Raw genomic sequence first — 20,021 nt, 5'->3', positions numbered from 1 at the left:
TACCTGGGGCGATGAAATTCACAATTTTGGAAAAGGCATTATTGTTCATCATAACTATGAACATAGTTTATTGGTTTATTACCCAAGAGTAGAGGAGAAGATTTTTAAAGAATTTATGCATTTTCACTATATTATCAATAGAGCCCCGCCCTAACACTAGAACCTCTGACCCTGGGGCCATGAATTTCGCAATTTTTGTAGAGATCTCAATGCTGATTGCAATCATGCCAACAGTTTGACTTCTTGATGTCCAGGAGTGAAGGAAAAAAATTATAGCATTCATTAAAGTGGTTTAAGCCCAATCCCTCAGGTCCCAGGTTAGGGGGGGGGGCATGAAATTCACAATTTTTATTTCCCTTCAATCACAGATGTATTATGCAAAAATTGTTTGTAATTGGTTGCGTGGCCGCCGAGAAAAAGCTGAAAATGTTCAGATGCTAACGCACGGCGACGGACGAAAAAAGATAGCAATATGCCACCTGAGTTTACATAATGCAAAGAAAAGGAAACCATTTATTTTATTTTTGTTTATAATCATCACTGCAAACTGTGAGGACAAACTTCAGGCTCGTCGAAGCATCATCCGGGTTTTAGACAGAGATACCGTCCATCCTTTATAAGGGTACCAGTTCACCCCCTCTCCATGATTATTATTGCCGTATTCACCATTAAGGTTTGACATATGTCCATAGAGGTACCACCAAGCCCCTCGCCACTTTACGGCTAAATTATCCAAAAGGTCAAGGTCGTTATCATTATCAAATGTGGAAAACTGAGCCCCGTTGTGGCAGAACTGGTGTACACACGAAATACCGTCTCCTGAAAAGGTTAAATAGTTAAATACGATGATATATCTTTGTGGTCATATTTGGGTTTTGTCTTAGAAATTTTGTAAAGAAGAATGACTTGCATTTGGTTGCTTCTTTTTACCAAAAAAAAGTTCTAGCACAATAAGTCTTCTGATTGACTAAAAACTTATATGTAGCAAATTATAGCAAAATATCCATTAACTGTTGCGTTATAGTTACTTGACTGTGCTTTTTTTTCTTGAAGAATGTTGTCAGTCCATGTGTGTTTTAATTTTTAATATGTACACATATAATGCTATGTAGAATTATTGTTAGCGTGCAAGACAATTAATCCTGACATTCAGGTCACATTTTTTATGTAAAACTTTCTTTTTTCCCTTTCCAAATAAAGATGTCCATACAAAAACATTTTTGAAATAAAGCTTACAAGTTACAACCTTTACGAAATGATGAGTAATTTTTTTGCAGTTAGATTAGAGCAATTCTTTGTTACTAAACATGTAATGATAAACAATATAGTGTCCTGAAATCTGTCTTTTTAAAAGCTTAGTATTGGTAGTATTGATTTTCATAAAGGGAAGAATTCGAGACATAAACCAATACCAGCTGTTCCAGTGTATCCAAAGACCTGGAGTCGATAGTTATCACCCTCCCCCGCTATAGAGAAACTACTGTACTCCGCATACTTAGATTCTGCACCGTATTCCACTTCCACTCGTAGAACTGTATATCCATTGGTCACCAACAGTCGGATGTTGTCAAGTCCTGAAAAACATAATATGAGATTTTATTTTCAGTTTTCAGTTTAATGTTATATATTGTTCTGGAAATTTTTTGGGGTCTGAAAAGATAAAGCTGAAATATATTTCATATTTATGCTGAGCATAGAAAGGTAACATCAACGATACTTAAAAAAATTTCGCCTTTTACAAAAAAGGCTAGAAAAACAAACAAACACAGATAAATTTTGATTTTAGTCTTTTCACGGGACACATTTTATCGAAGGTAATTTTTAACTCAATTGTATCGGCAATTAGAGTATATCAAATACTGTAGTTCCTGTAGCAGACAATCGTGCATGATTTGAACACTGACTGATGACTGAAAAAAATTATGTTTAAATTAAACACGTCAATGTGTAAGTTAAGGTAGGTCTGTACTTTCAGAATTTTCTGTCAAACTGTTTATTTTTTTTTATTTGAATATCTTGAATAAGTCACAATCTAACTAAAACACCCATAAAAAACATATCTTTGCAGGTTAATTTTCATGCAATATGTCTCGGAGTACATACCTCTAAAAATTTAACAACCAAATTTCAACATAAAGAAGTGTGACATCATATTTTATTAAGCTATGAACCAAATCACATCAAATTAATGTTAAAACTTATGACAATCAAAAATATTCATTTGTCAAGATAAGATTTGAAATTTCAATTGGAAAACATTAAAAAATTGATGTTGATTCTGTCCACATTTTTCAGAAAAAAAACACAAAATATCTTTATTTTAAACATTTCTCAAAATCTTACATGTTTACATGCTATTTTTTCTTTACAATTATTTAGAATTATATCTTAGGTTAGCAAAAACAAATACTTTGTTATGGTTGACCAGATCAATTTTACAAAACAGCCTTTTGAACACCTATACCCCCATTTTTGGAACATCTATTTTTTCAATCGGTCTTCGAAAAATTAATAAAAAAGAAAATCTAAAAAGATTATATAGGCTTAAAATTAAAGATAATATAGATCTCAAGTTAAATTAAAAAGCTTTAAGTCCGAAACGGCAATTAAGAATTCTGTCTGTGTATTTACTAAATTACGTATAGATCCTACGGTCAGAGTGCAAAGTGGTTATTCCTATAAATAATGTACATTAAATGCTCTGTGTGGACTATGACACGTACTATAGTAAACAAATATATATTTGCAAAATTATTTTCAATCATCCAAAAAATTTTATTTCAATAGACAAACGAAAATCAAAATTTTATATTGGTTTGTAAAATTAAAACCGGATCCGTAAAAGTGTGGACCTGCCTTAAAGATAATTAATATTTATCGATAAGTATTAAGATATAATCCAGTGTGTCTTATAAATCTGTATGTATATCACAGGTTGAAATCATTAAATGATTACTACTTGACTAAAACAGCTTACCTATCCAGAATTCAGAATCTACGTCACCAAATCCGGTCTTGTACTCTGCCCATCCTCTGTAGAAATCAACAGAACCGTTAACTCTCCTTTGTATCATCTGAATGAAAAATAAAAAAGGACGAAAATGGAAAACGTGGAAATTAGAATTCAATTTATTATAAATTAACACATTTTTGAGGGGTCATTTTTATTCTTTGGAGAAAAAAAATATTATGTCGGACGTAATTGTTTTTGTGAATGAAGAAATGTGGTATTGTTGCGCATTCTGATAATTCATATCGTAGAAGAAATGAAGTAACGGGACATCTTCAATTTTATATGTACCATGCATAAAGCAAAAATTTAACTCTTAGGAAAATGAGTTCATTAATATTTTCTTTTTTAAATTACCGTCCAGATGTGACCGGCTGTGTTCATACAGTTCGTAGAAAACTGTTGACCGCCTAAAACTACTGTCTGAGGCAAACTGTCACCAAGAGAGGGCGTGCTAGTTCCACAGTCACGTGCACAATCTAAATTAAATGAATTGATCAAATAATATTTTTGCTAAAAACCAAGCTCTATAATAAACGCGATGACTTGAAATTTTCTTATGCAGGAATATACTTTCATCACGTGCATACTGAGTTTAAATATCGCAGTTGATTCGATGCGCAAGAGCATGATCTAGGTATGAACAATTTCTTGAACGTGGTTTTAAAATTATTGACAAACAGGTTGATGAAACAAGAATATCAGCAGTCTCATTCAAAGTCATTATTTCGTAAGTTCTATGCTAGATGCAATGACTTCGTCAGCAAATACGATTTATCATCGATTAAAGTCCTGACTGACGTTTTTCATACTTATTGTTAGTATGTTATTTATACATACACTGAATTGAAGACGGATTTTCCTGTTATATTCCGATTATGACAGACAAAGTGCACACAGCGGAGTTGACCGGTCCATAGATGATGCTCACTTATCTATGGCACCTGATCCTACCTCTGATGTTTGCTCTGCTCCTATTTTGTATTCTTTATGGACTTTTGATCTTGAATACTATTCGTAATCTCCATATGTTTCATGTTTATGTTTTTAAAATATGTAACCAAATTTAAAGTGTTATATCACATTTGATGTTTTCTAACTTTATTTTGTTAAAGAAAAGTATCTTTTTTATCGCATTACATATATCAGAATTTTAGGCGTTTGTTTAACATAAGAAAAATACAATAATTATTAATCTTTATGAGGTAGTATTTGTAAGAAAAATATCATACAAAAATTTAACACAAGACCAAAACTCGTTTAATCGGTTTATGATTTGAAGGGTATGATGAATAATTTTATTATTCATCATACCTTTACCCACAAAAACCACACTGGCAACACCCCTTCAGTTGATATTTTTATATACTCACAGTGTATAACCCACTGACCTGACAAAACCTCTTCTAATGGTTATTCAAAAGATACCAACTAACAATAAACACGGCAAAATCCTTTCTATCGCTTATTTATTTTATTCACTTAAAAAAAAAAAGCATTATTTCTTAAATCTATTTATCATTACATCTGCAGTTCCTAATTTCCTTCATTTGTGTCCATATCAGTGATGAAAAATTATCCATAGGGACATAAGAACGATGAAGTAAAACAAATAAAATCAATAAATTACAGTAGCTGATTGTCTTACTTATGGTAATGTTGTAATATTATCCTGACCTATCTATAACTATAAAGCACTTACAATACCCCTTTTCATCAATCTGTTACCATACAAACCTATGACACATTCGCATTCACGCTTTAGTCGATTAAAGTAGGATCCCAATCCGCATGCGTGCTCCTGTAGGAAGTAAAAATTTTGAAAGGCAATGCATTTAATTAAATATCCTATAAAAATTTCATTGATGTTGAGATTGCCTTATACAAAGAAGCATGATGTATATTGAAAAGTACTAAGGAAAAAACAAATTTTAATTCTTTAATAATCAGATTTGTTAAACATGTATCCATTAAGATCAATAACCTAAAATGAATGCAAATCCTATTGCTGTTACATTGAATTTATATTAAACGCGTTTTTAACAAGTTTTACTGTTTGACTGGTCAATTTATCTCTTTTTGCATCTTTTTAAGGGATTTGGGAAAAAGCAAAAAAAGTTTAATATATGTGGTTCACTCGCCTTAACATTGTACATTCAACTCTCTCTTTGAGTCCTACTTTAATTCATTGAAGTAAAATAAATTATCTTAATCGATTCACAATTTAGTAATGATTTATATACGAGAATATTATTTTGAAGCATTGTGTATTGATGAAACTTAATAAATATTTTTAAAACTTTTAGAGTACATTCTTAAGATATAAAAATATTATTTTATAACATAATTATAAAATTACTTTATGTTCTCATTTCTTTCAGTGAACCGATTAGGGGCTCTGTGTGAATAGAAAATGCGTAGAAACAAAGTTGAAATGCTTTTTGGGAATTTTCTGTATTTTTCTATATTTTGATTACTACAAAATCACCCAATGATCAATGGCGTTTATGGTTTATACATGTATTATGAATTCAATTTCATTTACTACTTAATTGTTATTATATAATATGTATAGTAAATTAATTTACAAACGATATCATGAGATTATTTTAAGGAGCAAAGCCATCCGCCCATTTCTTGTGAATAACCTGTATTTAAAATTTCTATAAATCCTGAATGAAGGACTTTAAGTGGTAATGACCAATATTTGCCATTAAAGCAAAACTTTGACAGAGAAATACATAATTATGTTTCAAAACAGGGGGATATCTGCAGACTTCAAATCAAGGAATATTTTCTTAAGCCATGGCGTCAGATAAATGACATAAGTTTGCAATTTCTATGATTTCTACAGAAAATGACGTTTATTACGTAAATATTATGAGCAAAAGCCAACAAGCGCAGGTCTGTTCAAGCTCAATATTTTTATATTATATGTAGAATGATAACAGATTCAAAAAGGCTTGATCGCGAAAATTGATCGTCGCGAACTAAACTAGTAAACCCCTAGTAAATCGCGAAATAAAGTCGCCGGGAATAAAAAATTGCTTTACAGTTGTTTGTGACATCATAAAAAACAAAATTGTACATAACCTACTTTGAAACTGTCATAATTTTAAATTTGTTATTTTAAATTTCTCATACAATATATACAATTTAGAATTTTTCAAAATATATAATAATTGCTTTTCTGGGGGCATTAATATGCGATATACTGCATATAGTTTTTATACGGACGCACAGTAATGTGTTAACCTAGTAAGCTAAACAATCAAATAAACTTACCAATTCATAACGTAAACAGGTATTACTTCCAGTTTGTAATGATGTGGCAATTTTTGAACTAAGTCGAAAAATTGTTCCTGTTTCAGATGAACATATTTCTACTGCGTTACAGTCTAAGTTCTTGTAGCACTCTACAGCACCATAACGCAATGACATATCTGATATTGTCGGATTTAACTCGGATATCATCAAAGATGTGTCGATGTAAGAGACATTTCCCTGATATGCAAAGTTTCCATGTACAATTGTGGCTTTTAAATGTGTTACACAACATAATATAAATGAATGAAAAAATATGAAGAAATTCATCCTAATTTCAATATTTCCCATGAAATGTTCGGTAAAGAGGTATCTAAGTTTCCTTCAGATATGTTTCACACGCTTTATCTGATATGACTTTATATCTCTCGACACTTTGTGTCCAAATGGTCAATGGGAGCTAATAGAAATGCACCTGTGACCGTTAACGATTCATTTTAAAAATTATCATTTAGGTTAGGAATCATTCAGTGTTTACAATACCTTTACAAGTTAAGTACAATTTAATGAAAATCGAACTCAGGATAACCATCTTATTGATTTGTAAGTGTATAATGGATTCAAAAATAAATTAAAAAGTCAAAGAAAAATATATTACATCCTGGAATATTTATCATTAATGTATTATTTACAAAATCGCAATTTCTCTGCATTTAAACCTTTTTAATGTATACATACATGTATGTGCGTTTTAATTTACGAAAAGATATACATTTATCATCTATTGTTATTTGGTTTATTCTTTGGGAGTAAATCAAATATAATGAAAGTGCTTATATAATTACACAAACGCATTAATTAAATCGAATATTTTCGCGTGCTGAGATTATTTTTCAATTTCCTCTATGTCACATGTGATCACTACCCATAAAACAACCACTAATAACACGTATCAAGTCTTATTTCCACTGTATCTTTTTCAAACCCTATTTTTCATATAGGAAATATGATAAAATTTATCAAACTAAATGATTTAAAATAAAAACGTTAAGAATAATTAAAATATTTAAGAGTGGAAGATACTTTGTAGGCATTTTTTTGTTTGTTTGGTGGTTTGATTGTTGTTAACGTTTCTCTCGAGAAGTTTTCACTCATATGGAGACGCAACCACTTGCCAGTGGAGAGTTGCAAATTTTGTCCTTTACACATACCACTGAGCAGAGAGGGATCTTTTCGGTTTCCACGTCCCACAGTTGGATTCGAACCCGCGATGTATAGATCAACTCCTTACTTCACGACTCTAGAGCAGACGATTTAACCACTGCTCAACGTGGGTGACTATTTCTTCTTTTGAAAGGAATGTATGAGTAAAAGTTGAGCTACCATAAGTTATATACAACTGAGTTCTTCTAGCCTTACAAAAACAAACACTAATTGATATAAGTAGCGCTGATGTCATTGTCTCTTTTCCAGTGTAATCCATGGCATATTTAACATTACAATTTTAAAGAAAAAGTCGCTCTACCTTTACCTCAAAATATAGATAACGAAAAGTTCTCAAGCTCAAATGTTTATTCAAACTATATGTACAAATCAGGACCATTAAACATCAGAGGGGGATCAGATGCCTTGGAGAAGTGAACATCGCCTGCTTACCGGTCACATCCGCCATATGCTTCTTATGATGACCGGTAGATAATTGGAAAATTTATGGTCATTGAAGTGTGTAAATAGTATCAAAAAGTATAAAAAGCATTAGTCAGCAATTAACTTAATGAGCAAACACAGACCTCTTATAAGCTGCTATGTTATTGACTGAGACTTTTAACTTAAATTGTAATAAAATATAATATTCCATATCTTATACATGTAAAAACGAAAAAGGTTAATTTCTGAAATATTTTATGTTCATTTTTTTTTATTAGATATAAATTTATATTTCAAATACTTACTGCGGACAGACATAATATCAAGAGCAAAGTTAGACTAGAAACGCAAGTGTTGTTCCTTTAGATGTACTTTTAGCGAGTGTTATTTCAATTGATGAATTCTATTCGTTATATCTATGATCACATTCTATGCATGTTTACCCATTATCTAAATTCAATCAAGCCAATATTTGAAAAGTACCACTGCAGTTGGTTGAAAAGCTCACTGATGGCTTTTAGTGTATCATGGCCTTTACAACGACTTTCGTCAATATTTATGGTAAATCAACGCCTATTAGTTCCCATATGTAAAATTCAGAAAAAGGACACGGGATCAAAAAGAACATTTTATAACAACAATTTAACGAAAGGACACTGATTGTAAAGTACATTTTATTACAAGAATTTACATGAAGAATTTTATAAATACTGAGTATTAAGCGCCACTGATGACATAAAAGGGAGAATAGTAAATGTACATAAATGCAATTTTTAACAAGCGTATAAAAAATATAAAAAAGCTCTGAAGACTTTGTTATAATAGTTAATAGATTTTACACATTGCACATATGTTCATTCACCTGTGTGGGTGTTATCATAGTTAAGTAAGAGAATATCTTGTGTACGCTTGAGCGAATCATGTTTTGAATTCTATCTTTCAAATATCTTTCAAATATAAATCGCTCTAGTCCAGTATATACATTAAGTAAAAAATTCATTTCAAATTACTGTTGTAGGATTAATAGTAGTGTTTGGATACAATATATCCCAGTTAGCTTGAGATTAAAGGTATCACAGTGTCTGACACATCTGTTTTATATAAGAAATAAACAACGTTATTTAGTGAACATGGCGTTATGAAAAGCAATTGCTCTGCTGGCATATTCCATGATAGCGCATCATGGAAAATATGCCAGCAGAGCTATTGCTTTTCATAATGCTATGTTTACTAAATAATCGTTGTTTTTATTTAATTATATTTGCATTCTTTGATGGTGTCAAGAATATCAGAGGAAATCCTGGCTTATATAAGGATGTTGCTTGTTGTTTTCAGTAAAGAAAAACACACGGCTTTAAAATTATTATACCTGATCAATGCGCCTTTTCTCTAATAAATCACGAGTCCTTCGGATGAGACCTTAAAAATCGAGGCCCCGTGTCAGCGACAGGCGATCCCTCACTGCTCAATGACCCTGAGTGCCGAGTAAAGGTCAAAATTTGAAACCCTTCACCAGCATACGGTAACGTCTCCGTATGAGTGAATAATTCTCGAGAGGGACGTTAAACAATTTACAAACAATCAATCAATCTAATAAATCACAAACAATTTATAAAGTATTAGCCTCTTTTAAAAAACAGTTATCAAATACAATGTACAATCTGCGCAGTCGTCACATTCTCTTTATTTTTGTTTTGATGCAGATGTGACGTCATCGGTCAACGTTATTGAAACCCTCTGACAAAAATCAATACTGTAATTTAACCTTATGATAAAAAGAGAAAGTTTTAATAATCATTATAACTCCAGAATGCTTTTCTATATGATTTTTTTTATTTTTTTCTATTTGTTTTTAAGAGTTGAAATCGTTCTTGAATTTTGCTTTTTATGAATGTTTATCACCCAAGTGTGAAGAGTTATCGTTCTTTGTACAAATATGCAAAAATACGATAAGAAAAAATAAAAATATAGCAGTTCTCTTCAAATTTAAAAAGTTTTATTATACAATTAAAAACATTGACCAAAATTAAATGTTTTAAATTTCTTTTTTCTCAAAAAATAATATTAAAAACTGATATTTATTCCTTTTACGAAACATTTCATATATATATATAAATACTTCTCATCACACTATATGACTGTACTAGAGCTTACACTTCACGAGTGTGAAAGAGCTATTGTATTCATAGCAGAAGCAGTTGCCTCTATAGTGTTATAAATGCAGTCGATGACTACATGTTCAAAGTGGGAGAGAGCAGTGGATATGCAAATATATTTGAATATATTACTTGGCAAAGACATTAATGGTAATCTAACAACAAAGCTCTATAATAAACTCGATGACTTTAACTATCGTCAACTTCCCTTACTTATGCAGCAATATACCTTCATCGATCACCTGCATACGGAGTTTATATATGTCAGTTGTTTCGATACACAACAGCATGCTCTAGATCAACGTATAAACAATTTCTAAAACTATATAAATTATTGACAAACAAGTTAATGAAAAAAGAATATCAGTAATCTCATTTAAAGACATAATTTCGTAAGTTTTATCGTCGATACAATGACTTTGTCAAGAAATACAATTTATCATTGAGTCAAATGCTGACTAACGTTTTTCATACTTATTGCTAGTCCATTATTTATACGCTGAATTGACGACGGGTTTTCCCGTTATTCCCGATCATGACAAGGAGCACACGGCGGGTGAGACCGGTCTGCAGGGGATGTTTACTCCTTCATGGCACCTGATCCCACCTCCAATGTTTTTGAGGTCCGTGTTTGCTCTGCTCCTATATGCTGTATTGTTTTATGGACTTTTGAGCTTAAGTTCTGTTAGTTATCTCAATATGTTTCGTCTTCAGTTTTGGAAAGCAAAAATTAACCATAGATTTTTTCTCTTTTTTTCTAGAAAGTCAAAGTATCTCAAGTAATCAATTCTTTTAAAATTGCTTTTAAAATTAGGTTCTTCGAAGCATCATTCGACTTCTAGTCAAGGAAACTGTCCATCCTTTGAAGTAGAACCAGTTTATCCCCTGTCCATGATTGTTATTGCCATATTCCCCATTGAGGTGTGATTTATGTCCAGAGTGATACCACCACGCTCCTCGCCAAAATTCTGCATTATTCAAGAATTGATCAGCGTCGTTATCATTATCAAATGTGGAGAACTGAGCCTCATTGTTGCAAAACTCGGTTGTACACGAAATTCCGTCTCCTACAAACAAGCAGTAGTATATTTTCAAAGGTACACTTATATGTTAAGGACAGATTATGCATAACTCAACAAACATAAACAAGTTGGAATGTTGTGCAAAGGAATTTTCGATTTTTGCAAAACCCATCTACAAATTAATAACAACATATTTATAGACAGGTGATACAAACATTTTTTTCTTTGGAGGAGACTTAATATCATGCCACGGGTTTAGACAAGTGGGTAATTCTTTGAATTACAGCTTGGTGCAAAAAGTGTAATTTAATTAAACTTTATGAAAATATACCATACCAATATTTTCTGGGAATGATTGGTCATTATTGTATTTTTTTAAGCATTAACTACAGATGTATTTTCCATTTGTTAATTTATGCAAGAAAATACAACAGGTTATTGAGTAAATGTAATATCAGTTCACTTTGTTCTCCTTTAGAAACATTTTAGAAGAACAAGAGGGTAAACGAATGAAGATTAAATAATTTTACCAAGATTCCTCTAGTTGTAAACTTTAAGAGGAGAAATATGGAAGGTATTCCATTCTGAAATTCTAAGGAAAAATTCAAATATTTATCCACTTTTCTAAACCGTGACATGATAATAAGACTCCTAAAAACTGTTTATATCATCTTTCCTTAATAATAAGTATGTTGTCATTGATTTGTAGAAGGGTTTTACAAAAATTGAAATTCCATTGCATGACATTCCAACTTGGTTACCTTTGTATGAGTTATGTAAAATCAATTGCGATCAAATAAAGAAAATTTGTTGGTTTGTTTTTCAACGCAATTGTTAAAACGCAATTTATTTTTCATATAATACGTGTAATCAGTGTCATTCTTATGAGCGATCGCATGGTAGTTCCGGGAAGTATAAGAATCTAAGCGTAAAAATACCAGCTGTTCCGCTGTAGCCAGACACATGGATTCGGTACTTGTCCTCCTCCCCTGCTATATAGAAACTACTGTACTCAGCATACACCGACTCTGTACCGTATTCCAATTCCACACGTAAAACTGTAAACCCATTGAGCACCAACAGACGGATGTTGTCAAGTCCTTAAAATATACAATCATTCAAAAAGAAATATTAATGGTCCGTATCATTATTGTATGATGATGTCAGAATGTAAATTATTTATTATACTTTATTTTCAAAGACAAAAAGATACTTTTCAAAGTGTTTTAAGATTATTGCATGTCAAATGTATAAATATGAGATATTTGAAATACTGTAAACGTACCTTTTTTCTCGGGAAAAAAATTACGCAAAAACATTACGTTTCTTTGGTAGAAAATAACTCGATTTTTTTAAAGATTCAACGTTAAATTTTTTGAAATATTTTAAGAACAAACTAAAAAGCACTTTCAAAATGCTGGAACAGTTTTTATGGAACCTTTTTGACCGCGAATGTTGTGTAGTGTCAATTAATACCACACGGGAAAATATACTTCTACCAAGCTAGAACTGTCCCAACCACTTTTGCTTAGAATTTAATCATTATTTTAAAATGAAAGAACCATGCAAAAAACATCTATCATTTGAGCTGATAAATGCTCATAAATATAGTTTCTCTTTTACTTCATAATAATTAACCAGTGCAATAACTAAAACTTATTTTTTACATAGCATAAAATATATATAATCGGATGCAATGTACTCACCGATCCAGAACTCCGTGATGACGTCACCGAATCCTGTCTTGTATTCCGTCCATCCTCTGAAGAAGTTCACAGAACCATCTTCTCTTCTCTGAATCATCTTAAAGAAACACATTTTAAAAGAAATTCTTAAAGTAATTTTGCATCTTTATTTGAAAAACACTTCACATTTTTATTTCAATATCACGCCATTAATTATTATCGAGGCATTTTCTGTCCTGATTTTTGAAATCTGAAATATACAAGTACATGCTATGTATTGTTTGAATATTTACCGTCCAGATATGACCATCTGTGTTAAAACAATTTGCAGAAAATTCATGACCCTCTAACTTTATTCTGTGTGACCACATTTTGCCAGTAGATGGCGTGACAGCTTCACAGTCACAGTCTTAAATTTAAAAAAAGAAATTAAAAATGAAACCATTAAATAAAATGAATGTTATTTAAAATGACAATGCTTAAGATTTAAAAAAAACTTCATTAGTGTTTGTGATAAAACTTTATTTCAATTATTGTAGCATTTTTTGAATAATCGCCTTAATATATACATGTACCAAACGATTCAATCAAAATTTGATTTGAGGTCCTGCTCTAGTAAATGAAAGGAGCCTTCAGATTTCTAAAATTTGAGGAATAAATTCCTCTAATGGTGCTTATATCTCTAGCCTAGTCAAGTTGAAAAAAGGTATCCGACCCATATTAGGACCAACATTTCTAACCTTAAATATAGATTGTGTATAAAGTACTCTAGTATTAGTACCGAGAATTTTAGATTAGAAAAGAATCTATTATGATATATTTCAAAAAGTTTAAAACATAAGCAGTATAAGTAATTATTTTTGAGTGTAGCATTGATGTCTATTTAAAGAAGTAAATTTTACTTCTTTTATCTTTTTGAAGCATTACATAGAGCAATTATTCAGAGAACAAGAAGTTAAAAATACATTTGAATCTTTGACGTGTGTTTCCTTGAAAAGATTCCTAATTGCTGCTTTCCTTAAGTGTTCTTAGGTCACCTGAGTCACTCAGGTTACCTATTGCTATCTGTTTTCGTCTGTCGTCGTGTGTCTTGTCTTAACATTGAACATTTTCAGCTTCTTATCTGAAACCACTGAATAAATTTCAACCAAAGTTGGCATAAAACATCTATGGGTGAAGGGGAACAAAAATTGTGAACTTCATGGTCCCTGCCCCCCTGGGGCCTGAGAGGTTGGGGCAAAACCACTAAAATTAGTGAAATCTTTAAAAATCTTCTTCTTTATTTCTGGACATCAAGCAGTCAAACTGTTGGCATGAATGTAATGAGCCTTGACCCCCCCCTCCCACCAAAATCGTGAAATTCATTCCCCCAGAGTCAGGGGTTCTAGTGCTATGGCGGGGGAAAATAGATTATATAATAAAAATGCATGAATTCTTTGAAAATCTTCTTTTCTGTTCCTAGGTATGAAATAAACTAACAAAGTATATAGTTTAGTGAGCAAGAATGCCTCTACCAAAATTGTGAATTTCATGGCTCCAGGGTCAGGGATTCTGGTGTAAAGGCGGGGCTCTATAATAATTATATAGTAAATATACATTTTGTCTTTGAAAGTCTTCTTTCCTTCTGGTTATTAAGCAGATGAACTACTTATAGTTATGATGAGCAAGGGCTCTTCTTCCAGAATTGTTAATTTCAAGACCCCAGGGTCAGGGTACTATAGGGGGAGCTCTACGTATATACTGAAAATGAATTAATTGTTTGAAATCTGCTCCTTGGTTTTAAGGAGGCTGGGGGTCAACAAATTAATCACAAATTAACCACCAGATTTAACTTATTTTTTTAGATATGGTATCTTAAGCTGTGAACTATCATTTGGCAGAGAAAAAATTCATAGATTTTAGTTTTAAAATTTGATTTTTTGTATACCTTTATATGGAGCTCTCCTTTTAAAGGAGTTCGAAATAGTCTGAAATTGGCTGCCACCCCCCCCAGCCTCTTTAATCAAACATTTTTGATAAGCAAGAGTGCCTTTTTAAAAATTTTGCAATGTGCGGACCTAGGGTCTGGGGTTTATGTGTACTATGGGGTACTATTGATTATTTCTGAATATTACTGATTAGTGGAAATGCATTTTAGTTCCCCTACCCTGACTATAGGTATTAAGTAACTAATCTTAGCCATTGCTACGTGTATAGTTATGATGAGTAATGGTGCTTCTTTCAAAATCGTGAATGCCATAGAATCTAGCTTAAAACATGAACCAAATTCAATCACTGAAAAGTTGTTATATGATGCTCAGGTGACCTGTAAGGCCCATGGGTCTCTTGTTTATATTGCTTGCTGCTGCTTAAACAATCAATGGAATTTTATCTCAACCATCTTAAAGTTATACTAATTCGTTTTCTTTACTCTCTTTATTTACAATTCATTATCTTTATGATCAGTAAAATATATTTTAAAAAGTTCCGTCTATTATTTATATGTACCTTTAAAAAAAAGTTTATGTAATGGTTATGTAATGGACATTTGAACTTGTATCCTGTTTGTTATCACCAAATATTTCATTACTACATGAACTTTACTGGTCAAAAATCTGTCATAATACCATGCCCTAAATGTGCCGACATTTGCAAAAACCAATATTTATTTCTATCAACAGTGTCCGTTAAAAGAGGGTGGAGATTATCAAGAGAGATTCGCAAAATAATTATAAAGTATCCGGACTTTTAACTGCAAAAATAAAAAAAAACTACTTGAAACAACACAATTTGAGAACAACTGCACAGTACTAGTGTGTGTGTTAGTTGATATTCTCTATTTTTCACAGTTTATTTAATGTTATCTGAAAGATGTCTGACTTTTTCTTTATGTTCATATAGAATACAATTTCGTGAAAAATTCGTTATCAATGTATAATTATAAAGAAAAATTACACATTGCTTTTTAGTCGAACTTCTTAATATAAGCATTTCAACCGTTCACGGTAGCCTAGTGGTAGAACGTTCGCTTTGTGATTTGGAAGTCCCTGAGTGCCGAGTATAGGTGTTGTAGAGTAGGATTTCCCTCATAGCCAGCCCCCCAACCGGAAATCGCACTCTCTAGTAGGATTTCCCCCTTCCCCGAAGGGAAATCTCACACCTGAGCCCAATTTCCCCCTATTTCTTTCTCAGAGTAGGATTTCCCCCTTTTTATAGTCAATGTAAAACACAGCCGCAATATTTTTGTGAAAAAAGAGAAACGACAAACTACAAGATATGTCTAAATTTGAAGCCCTTCACCGGCATACGGTGACTACTCCATATGAGTGAAAAATTCTCGAGAGGGACGTTAAACAATATACAATCAATCAATCTTCAGCATTTTTTTTGCCCTACTCCAGTCGTTATGAAGGATCAATGAGATCATGTCACAGTACAAATGTATCAAAACCCCGCGTATTTTTATTTTTAAATCAAGCCCTTTTTCGCTGTATAACTACTTTTCGTTTATGTAGAAAAGATGACAGAGTACAATGATTTATGATACACAGAGTAACTATACAAGTTTTCCTATAGTAGTTTTATACATACCTGTAACACACTGGCAAAGGCCATTACTTCTGTTGTAGAATGATTCCCTTCCACAGGTATGCTCCTATTAAATGTTTTTTAAAAAAATGAAATACAAGTTTCTTTCTTACTCTTTAGAACAGGCGTCAGTGTCAATGCTATCGGTCTTTTAATTATTGATGCTTATTTACATAATAAGTGGGAAAACATTTAGAAAAACGTGTGATTTTTTGTCAAGGTCTTATCAATACTTAACAAAACCGATTTTGCATGGTAATCAATTTACGGACAATAATGGAGATTTTTACAGTCTTTTTTTTCACTATAATCAATTTTAAAATATCTAAGAAGTAAAACATGCATTTCAGATGAGTACATTTAAATATTTATTTTATGACTCTCAAAAGTACAGGCATTTTAATTTTATACTTTAACATTGAAAAGATGTTTGAGTTTAACCTTGCAAGTACATCTTCAAAGAGTATTTACCAAAAAGGTTTCTGATGAGAAATTATTGAAACGAAATCTAGTGCTGCACATTCAACCAATATTTTATTTCATCTATTTACATAGATTGTAATGACGGAGTGACGCGTAAAGGTCAACATTTGAATCCCTTCACGTTTATGGTGACATCTCTATTTGAATTTTATTTATTATTTTTGTTAAAATATCAAAAATAAACAACGAATACTACTGAGCATTGTAATAACGTACATTTGCCTATTTACTTTTCGCGTTAAATACACTTCAATGGACTATGAAAAAGTACAGGTATATATTTTCATAAGCCAGAGAAAATAATTTATTGTGATTTCTTACCAATTCATAGCGAAAGCAGGTATCACTACCAGTTTGAAAGGATTTTGAAATACTTGTGCTAAGTCGAAAAATGCTTCCTTCCACCGAGGAACATATTTCCACAGCATTGCAGTCCGGGTTCTTTAGGCATTCTAGAGAACCATAGCGTAAGGAGATATCCGTGATTGTCGGCGTTAACTCGGATATCAACAAAGACTTGTCGAAATATGAAACGTTTCCTCGATATAAAAAGTTTCCAGTCACTGTAGCAGCTTCCAAATATGGCATGCACATGAATAACATACTTGGAAAAAATATTATTAAAATCATTTTTAAATTAAAGAATGTAAATTCTTTTTTTTTATTATTATTTTGGTGAGGATATGCAGCTCAATTCCAGTAAAAAATATGTCTGCTGGTTTTTACCTTAGATGCCATATATCAAATTGCTTTTCTTGAAATGTTTCCACAATTGAAACCTTCCTAAAAGCGAAATTATCTTAATAAAAATTCTTAGCTTTATATATGGGCTTTACAGACTAATTCATAAATTATTTTCACTCAGGAATAATCTGATAACAATACAAGATCCTTTAAAGAATATCGAAAATTTATTCGACAAAGTCCGGTATCAGACAGGAAACAGGAAGGGCTCTCAACTTTTTAAATTTTCTTTCAAACTCTGTAACTTGAAAGCGTTTTTAAGATAATTAATTCATCGAATAAAGCTCATCTCTGCTAACAACCAGCTTAATACCTTTGATGTGATAATGTTATTTCTATCAAAAAAGTAATACCATTATCCACACAAAACTTATACTTTCCATGTATTCGCCAGGGTTGCCTTGTCCCTTGTCGCAGTAGGTGCTAGCACAAAAAAGATCTCTCACTGCTCAATGACCCTGAGTGCCGTGGACAAAATTTAAAGCTCTCTATCGACAAGTGGTGACGTCTACGTATGAGTGAAGAATTCTACAGTGGGGCGTTAAACATTTTTTTTAAAAAGTCCATGCATTCACATACAATAAACTACTCACTCTGATACGAGGGTTGTTCGGAAAGTTCGTGGACTTTTATTATATCTTTTTTTTTTATTAAACATCATATGTTTTTTCAAACTTGGTAGAGCTATTTTAACAATAAATTTAAATGGTTTGTATTTTAAAAAAATAAAATATCGTGAATTATTTTAAAATTATCTAAAATTAAAAACTGCAAAAATCGGATCGCGACGCAGGTTAAAAAAATTGTACTTTACAAACAATACACTTGTAAATATTGTCAGTAGACATATTCTCTTTAAAATGAAAATAAACGAAAAAAAAAAACCTAGACGTTTTAATTGCATGTAAGAACCATAAAATTGAATCGTATTTCAAATTTCAAAAGATATCAATTTGAGAAGATAAAAAACGATAACGTTGAAGAACGTCACGGAGCGGCGGATAGTGATGCAGTTTTGTGTTATACTCGGGGAAAATCCTGAATAAACTCTAAAGATGTTAGAGGAATCAAAGATTTAAAAGATTTCAAACTTTTGCCACACACCGATTTTATATTCGGAGAGGAAAGATTGTCAGAATCAGAACTATTGAAATGCCCCTCATATTTCTGAAAAATTCTCGACACTATGTTTTTGACGTTATATTGCCGTTTAGTACGGAAGCCCATTTAGGACCTATCAAAAATATTTTTGAATTCGTTATAACGATTTTTGGAATTCGTTATAACGAATTTAATTTGTTATAACAGATTTATTGCATTCGTTATAACGAATTTAATTTGTTATTACAGATTTGTTGAATTCGTTATAACAAAATGAATTTGTTATTACAGATTCATTGAATTCGTTATATCGAATTTAATCTGTTATTACAGATTTGTTTAATTCGTAATAACGAATTTAATCTGTTATTACAGATTTTTTGAATTCGTTATAACCAAATACTTGAATTGGTTATAACGAATTCAACAAATCTGTAATAACAGTTTAAATTCGTTATAACGAATTCAATAAATCTGTTATTACAAATTAAATTCGTTATAACGAATTCAATGAATCTGTAATAACAAATTAAATTCGTTATAACGAATTCAATAAATCTGTTATAACAAATTAAAATTCGTTATAACGAATTCTAAAAATCTGTTATAACAAATTAAATTCGTTATATCGAATTCTAAAAATCGTTATAACGAATTCAAAAATATTTTTTGATAGGTCCTAAATGGGCTTCCGTAGTTTAGTGTGTTCCGCTGATACAAAACATTTTGGTTTTAGAATGAAGTAAATTGATTTCTACTTAAGTTTTGCACATCAATAAAACAAATATTTTTTTTTACTTGACATTGTGCTTATTTTAAATTTATTGACAGTAATAATGTTTATTGACATCGTCCCGTGAACTTTTCGAGCAACCCTTGTACAATCCAAGGGATTTTAAAAACACGTATTCAAGTGACAATTAAAGTGACAATTAAAATATAACAATTACTTTCAATTGATCCAGTTCAAAATTGAATCAATAACCTTATTTAACTTTAATAGTTTAATGTAATTTCGATATTCATACTGTTGCAATTCAGGGTATTTTTATTGTCTCAATTATTGCCAATTCTTTCTCTTCGAATATAACTTAAAAGCGGTGTGTTGTTTTTGAGTGATATACCAAAACAGCTTGAGTCGAAAAAATACATGGTAAGCTTTGACTATCCCCATTCATTTTTTCAAGTATATGAACTAAAATTGCAAATGGATGAATAACGACTTTTATATCCTTGTAAAATAAATGCTTTTTAATATTCGTTTAGAATATGCGGTGTAAAAATATATACTAGTACATTTTAAAATCATTAACAGATTCTAAATTTTGACTTATTGAAATCG

General features: G+C 31.3%; 2 protein-coding genes across 2 annotated transcripts; both read right to left on the bottom strand.

Moving 5' to 3' along the window:
• Window positions 1-562: 562 nt before the first annotated feature.
• On the bottom strand, window positions 563-7,946 carry LOC134276329 (ficolin-2-like). The gene is made up of 7 exons (XM_062758589.1): window positions 7,931-7,946; window positions 6,296-6,546; window positions 4,748-4,811; window positions 3,368-3,489; window positions 2,978-3,074; window positions 1,413-1,574; window positions 563-819 (listed from the first exon to the last, which is right to left on the bottom strand). Exons 1-7 carry the CDS (start codon window positions 7,944-7,946, stop codon window positions 563-565), a joined length of 969 nt encoding a protein of 322 aa, XP_062614573.1.
• A 2,941-nt stretch (window positions 7,947-10,887) lies between these two features.
• Window positions 10,888-17,425, bottom strand: LOC134276328 (ficolin-1-like). The gene is made up of 6 exons (XM_062758588.1): window positions 17,156-17,425; window positions 16,355-16,418; window positions 13,078-13,193; window positions 12,806-12,902; window positions 12,038-12,199; window positions 10,888-11,144 (listed from the first exon to the last, which is right to left on the bottom strand). The coding sequence occupies exons 1-6, from the start codon at window positions 17,420-17,422 to the stop codon at window positions 10,888-10,890; spliced, it is 963 nt and encodes a 320-aa protein (XP_062614572.1). The 5' UTR covers window positions 17,423-17,425.
• Window positions 17,426-20,021: the final 2,596 nt, after the last annotated feature.

The sequence above is a fragment of the Saccostrea cucullata genome, unplaced genomic scaffold (genome assembly GCF_032062105.1).
Source record: "Saccostrea cucullata isolate Sc308-1 unplaced genomic scaffold, CSIRO_AGI_Scuc_v1 ctg2351, whole genome shotgun sequence".
NCBI lineage: Eukaryota > Metazoa > Mollusca > Bivalvia > Ostreida > Ostreidae > Saccostrea > Saccostrea cuccullata.
The sequence above is the reverse complement of the archived record's forward strand: the minus strand, read 5'-3'. Positions and strand labels throughout refer to the sequence as shown.